Source organism: Girardinichthys multiradiatus, chromosome 14, assembly GCF_021462225.1.
Source record: "Girardinichthys multiradiatus isolate DD_20200921_A chromosome 14, DD_fGirMul_XY1, whole genome shotgun sequence".
NCBI lineage: Eukaryota > Metazoa > Chordata > Actinopteri > Cyprinodontiformes > Goodeidae > Girardinichthys > Girardinichthys multiradiatus.
Genome location: NC_061807.1, coordinates 4,374,852 through 4,381,544, shown reverse-complemented (window position 1 = coordinate 4,381,544; position 6,693 = coordinate 4,374,852). Strand labels below are relative to the sequence as shown.

The following is a 6,693-nucleotide window of genomic DNA, read 5'->3' as shown; positions in this document are numbered from 1 at the left end:
TGTCTTAATACGGATGATTTTGGCATACAGCTCATGAAAACCCAAAATTCCTATCTCACAAAATTAGCATATTTCATCCGACCAATAAAAGAAAAGTGTTTTTAATACAAAAAACGTCAACCTTCAAATAATCATGTACAGTTATGCACTCAATACTTGGTCGGGAATCCTTTTGCAGAAATGACTGCTTCAATGCGGCGTGGCATGGAGGCAATCAGCCTGTGGCACTGCTGAGGTCTTATGGAGGCACAGGATGCTTCGATAGCGGCCTTTAGCTCATCCAGAGTGTTGGGTCTTGAGTCTCTCAACGTTCTCTTCACAATATCCCACAGATTCTCTATGGGGTTCAGGTCAGGAGAGTTGGCAGGCCAATTGAGCACAGTGATACCATGGTCAGTAAACCATTTACCAGTGGTTTTGGCACTGTGAGCAGGTGCCAGGTCGTGCTGAAAAATGAAATCTTCATCTCCATAAAGCTTTTCAGCAGATGGAAGCATGAAGTGCTCTAAAATCTCCTGATAGCTAGCTGCATTGACCCTGCCCTTGATAAAATAGTGGACCAACACCAGCAGCTGACACGGCACCCCAGACCATCACTGACTGTGGGTACTTGACACTGGACTTCTGGCATTTTGGCATTTCCTTCTCCCCAGTCTTCCTCCAGACTCTGGCACCTTGATTTCTGAATGACATGCAGAATTTGCTTTCATCCAAAAAAAGTACTTTGGACCACTGAGCAACAGTCCAGTGCTGCTTCTCTGTAGCCCAGGTCAGGCGCTTCTGCCGCTGTTTCTGGTTCAAAAGTGGCTTGACCTGGGGAATGCGGCACCTGTAGCCCATTTCCAGCACACGCCTGTGCACGGTGGCTCTGGATGTTTCTACTCCAGACTCAGTCCACTGGTTCCGCAGGTCCCCCAAGGTCTGGAATCGGCCCTTCTCCACAATCTTCCTCAGGGTCCGGTCACCTCTTCTCGTTGTGCAGCGTTTTCTGCCACACCTTTTCCTTCCCACAGACTTCCTACTGAGGTGCCTTGATACAGCACTCTGGGAACAGCCTATTCGTTCAGAAATTTCTTTCTGTGTCTTACCCTCTTGCTTGAGGGTGTCAATAGTGGCCTTCTGGACAGCAGTCAGGTCGGCAGTCTTACCCATGATTGGGGTTTTGAGTGATGAACCAGGCTGGGAGTTTTAAAGGCCTCAGGAATCTTTTGCAGGTGTTTAGAGTTAACTCGTTGATTCAGATGATTAGGTTCATAGCTCGTTTAGAGACCCTTTTAATGATATGCTAATTTTGTGAGATAGGAATTTTGGGTTTTCATGAGCTGTATGCCAAAATCATCCGAATTAAGACAATAAAAGACCTGAAATATTTCAGTTAGTGTGCAATGAATCTAAAATATATGAATGTTTAATTTTAATCATGACATTATGGAAAATAATGAACTTTATCACAATATGCTAATATTTTGAGAAGGACCTGTATACAACATCAAACTTTACGAATTTGTACAGGAGCAATCAGAACCAGTCCAATAGCAGAACTCCAGGTAGAGATGGGAGAGATGCCATTAGATCTACGAAGGAAACAGTTAGCAATAAATTACTGGATAAACTTACAAAGAAAAAGAAACAAACTAAGAGTTTTGGTTGGATTATCAATAACATAGCAGAAGATTTTCAAATATATCATAAAGAAATAAGTTCAATGTTGCCTTTGCCAGTAGTACCACCGTGGCTATAGCCAGAGGTAGTGGTGAATATGGCATTGATGGAAAAGAAAAAGGATCCAAAATGTACTTCAGATTCAAGTTTAATACAAGTAAATAGAAACAATTACTATCATTATGTTCAGATTTACACAGACGCATCAAAAACAGATGAAAAAGCAGGAGTAGCATTTGTAATACCAGAATATAGTAAAGGAGAATAAAAACACAAAACATAAAATTACATTTAAACAAACCGCGTGGTTAACAACAAAGCATACAGAATCAATGTTAACACTTGTTGCACAAATGATAAACTGTGCAATATAATATAAAACAAATAAAACAATCTCCTTCATTCAGTGAAGGAGCAGTGAATGTAACTGCCATGTATGCAGTGAATGATGCCTGGAAACCCAGAAATATATCAATAGATAATGATTGAAGTCTCAAAATGTGATACCAACTAAATTACTGCTTTCACTGATTCCTGAAGTTCTGTGAAATTCTTCTTTCATTATTCTTGTGTGTCTGTGTGTTAGTGAGTGGTGGAGGCTCCCATCTAGAATCACAGTTAAACTTGAACTAAACCTAAGCTATGTATGACTGATGACATAAACCACAATTACACTTTTTACACAGAATTAAACCCTGGTGTCCTGTGTGGCAGGTAGGGACACGCAACACTCTGCTAAGGAGGACAACCTGACTTCACTGAATGTTTGCAGTTGACACCATGGACACCTCTGCTGTACAGTAACAGTTTAAGAACAACAGCAACATTCCTGACAGCACGACAAACAGGTGCCTTTGAAGAATTTTCTGCATCACCTATATTATACAAAAAAGCTGATGTTGGCATATAAACGACGTGCAGTCATTGTGTCATAGGAGCAATTTCTATTGACTGTAGAACAACTTTCTCTTTCAATGTTTTTTAGGTTTATAACAATTTCCATTGTACGTAGATTCTCACTAAAGACATCAAAACTGAATGAAAACATGTATGTATTTCTCAATATATAAACTTTATTGAATATATCAAAACAACATCCAGCTGTTTGTATTGTAACATCTCAGATGTTTCAAACATTTCTTCAACATGAAAACCCTTAACTACGGAGTTTTTGTTTTCTTAATAAAGGCACAAATTTAATGCATAAATTGTATCCATTAGCAGGCGTGTTAACGGTGCTGAATGAAGGAGTTGTAGCCATATATCTGAGGCTAACGAAAACTGTGAAAATTGTCCCTTGCACTTCACATCACAAATTTTACAGCGACCGTAATCTTTTTGAGCCATTTTCCTCTCTAGTGTGGATTCTCATGTGTGTGTTTAAAGTTCCTTTTTGGCTAAATCTTTGTCCACATAGATCACAACAGAAAGGTTTCTGTCCAGTGTGGATTCTCATGTGTATGTTCAAACGTCCTTTTTGGTTAAATCTTTGTCCACATAGATCACAACAGAAAGGTTTCTGTCCAGTGTGGATTCTCATGTGTATGTTTAAACTTCCTTTTTGGCTAAATCTTTGTCCACATAGATCACAACAGAAAGGTTTCTGTCCAGTGTGGATGCTCATGTGTGTGTTTAAACTTCCTTTTTGGCTAAATCTTTGTCCACATAGATCACAACAGAAAGGTTTCTGTCCAGTGTGGATTCTCATGTGCGTGTTTAAATTTTCTTTTTGGCTAAATCTGTGTCCACATAGATCACAACAGAAAGGTTTCTGTCCAGTGTGGATTCTCATGTGCGTGTTTAAACTTCCTTTTTGGCTAAATCTTTGTCCACATAGATCACAACAGAAAGGTTTCTGTCCAGTATGGATTCTCATGTGCGTATTTAAATTTTCTTTTTGGTTAAATCGTTGTCCACATAGATCACAACAGAAAGGTTTATGTCCAGTGTGGATTCTCATGTGTTTGTTTAAATTTCCTTTTAACCTAAATCTTTGTCCACATAGATCACAACAGAAAAGTTTCTGTCTAGTGTGGATTCTCATGTGTTTTATTAAATTTCCTTTTTGGCTAAATCTTTTTCCACATAGATCACAACAGAAAGGTTTCTGTCCAGTGTGGATTCTCATGTGTTTGTTTAAATTTCCTTTATGGCTAAATCTTTGTCCACATAGATCACAACAGAAAGGTTTCTGTCCAGTGTGGATTCTCATGTGTTTGTTTAAATTTCCTTTATGGCTAAATCTTTGTCCACATAGATCACAACAGAAAGGTTTCTGTCCAGTGTGGATTCTCATGTGTTTATTTAAATTTCCTTTATGGCTAAATCTTTGTCCACATAGATCACAACAGAAAGGCTTCTGTCCAGTGTGGATTCTCATGTGTGTGTTTAAATCTCCTTTTAGGCTAAATCTGTGTCCACATTGATCACAACAGAAAGGTTTCTGTCCAGTGTGGATTCTCATGTGTGTGTTTAAATTTCCTTTTCGGCTAAATCTTTGTCCACATAGATCACAACAGAAAGGTTTCTCTCCAGTGTGGATTCTCATGTGTCTGTTTAAAGGTCCTTTTCCAGTAAAGGTTTTACCACAGTCTTCACAGCTAAACTTCACTCCTGTCTGGACTTTCTTTGGCGATTCCACATTTTTCTTCTCTGTGAAACAGTTCTTCCCATCCAGCGAGCTTAAAGATCTTATTTCTGAATTTATCATGTCTTTCTGAAGAAAGCCACGGTTAACAAATTGTTCAGCAAACTCAGGGAAGCTAAAAGGTTTGTTAATGTTTCCATCATTGGTCTTTTCATCCTTCTCAGTGTCTTCAGTTTCTGAGGAAATGGAACCATCTCCATGATCTTGTATCCTGATGGATTCTTCTCCTCTATTGATGTCTTCTGGAAGCGCTCTGCCTTTAATTTGGTCTTGATAAAGCTGTGAGAGCAGAGGGGACTGTTCATCATCCTCACTCTTTATGGGAGTAGCAATGACTGGAAACCTGATGGCATCAATCTCCTCCTTCCCATTGAGCTGCTCTCCCCCCAGACTGGTGTAGACCTCCTCCTGTTCTTCCTTTATGTGGTGGAGGTTTGGGTCATGTAGGTCAGCACAAGGTCTGTGCTTTACAGGAGCTGCTTCTTTAACCATCAGCATCTGCTTAACATCTGCAGGAAACAATGAAACACATCATGATTATTAGAAAGTTTTTTGACTTCAGCCTGGACTGAGTCACTTTCTAATAAAGATATATTTAGGTACTTTGGTTACATTAAATTCTTTGATTTAATTACCATTTATTATGTCTGTTGATTTATGTCATGATCTGTTCACTTATTCTCAACAACCATATACTGAAACCATTTTAGTCTTTTTTGTCTCCATCTCGCTTGTCTACGATTGTTTACAGTGTGCCGCATAATTAATCTTTTTAACTAGTTTCTATGTGGAATAATCAGGTTGTAAAGCAGGTATAATAACCAATGAACATGTCAACTTTTTCTCAGTTTAATATAAATTTTAAAAACAATGACATAGAATTCACACCAGATGTTGGCAACTATCAAATATTCCTCATGTAATAAGAAATTAAAGCCAATTATTCCACAAAGAAAGTTAAGGGTAAAACCTTGGAATGACACAGAGAATAAGGATTTAACCCATGAAGAAATGGATCTTTGAAGGTGTATAAAAAGCCAAACAACCATATTAAATCTGTCAGCATTTAGAAAGCATCTTTTATATGTTCAAATCAATATCAGCTGGTTTAAAATTTATTGATATCCTATAAGAAGGTTTCTTATTACTAAAGTATTGCACAGAGGGGTAAAACTGGCAAAAGCAAAGAGACCTTCACAAAAACGTCTTACTATTGCAAAACATACTAATGGCAATGATTACAGCTGCATTTCTAAACTTCTGACTGTTCCAGTGAGCGCTGCTGCAACCATAATCCTGAAGTGGAAAGGACAATTTCACCGTAGACCAGTCAAAGTCAGGTGCCCCTAGAAAGACGTCTGGTCTTCTGGTTTAAGTTAGCTGTAATTAAACCTTTACTTAAGAAACCTTCGCTTGATCGAGATGACTTAATTACAGACCTTTATCCAATCTTCCATTCTTATCTAACATTCTTGAGAAAATAGTTACTAATTAAATGTGTGAACATTTATACAGCAATGACCTGTTTGAAGAGTTTCAGTCAGGTTTCAGAGCTCATCATAGCACTGAAACAGCTCTGCTGAAAGTCACTAATGATATTCTTATGGCCTCGGATAATGGACCTGTGTCTGTTCTGGTTCTGTTAGATCTCAGTGCTGCATTTGAAAGTTTTAAAGCAGGTATAATAAGCAATGAACATGTCAACTTTTTCTCAGTTTAATATAAGTTTAAAAACAATGACATATAATTCACACCAGATGTTGGTAACTATCAAATACTCCTCATATACAGGTCCTTCTCAAAAAATTTGCATATTGTGATAAAGTTAATTATTTTCCATAATGTCATGATGAAAATTTAACATTCATATATTTTAGATTCATTGCACACTAACTGAAATATTTCAGGTCTTTTATTGTCTTAATACGGATGATTTTGGCATACAACTCATGAAAACCCAAAATTCCTATCTCACAAAATTAGCATATTTCATCCGACCAATAAAAGAAAAGTGTTTTTAATACAAAAAACGTCAACCTTCAAATAATCATGTACAGTTATGCACTCAATACTTGGTCGGGAATCCTTTTGCAGAAATGACTGCTTCAATGCGGCGTGGCATGGAGGCAATCAGCCTGTGGCACTGCTGAGGTCTTATGGAGGCCCAGGATGCTTCGATAGCGGCCTTTAGCTCATCCAGAGTGTTGGGTCTTGAGTCTCTCAACGTTCTCTTCACAATATCCCACAGATTCTCTATGGGGTTCAGGTCAGGAGAGTTGGCAGGCCAATTGAGCACAGTGATACCATGGTCAGTAAACCATTTACCAGTGGTTTTGGCACTGTGAGCAGGTGCCAGGTTGTGCTGAAAAATGAAATCTTCATCT

General features: G+C 38.3%; 1 protein-coding gene across 1 annotated transcript; it reads right to left on the bottom strand.

Annotated features, from left to right (window-relative positions):
- Positions 1-1,818: 1,818 nt before the first annotated feature.
- Positions 1,819-3,931, bottom strand: LOC124880372 (gastrula zinc finger protein XlCGF8.2DB-like; the record flags this gene model as incomplete). The annotated part of the gene is made up of 2 exons (XM_047385426.1): positions 1,819-3,622; positions 3,707-3,931. Coding segments are annotated over 2 exons (867 nt in total), but the record flags the coding sequence as incomplete, so codon positions are not given.
- Between the last annotated feature and the right edge of the window lie 2,762 nt (positions 3,932-6,693).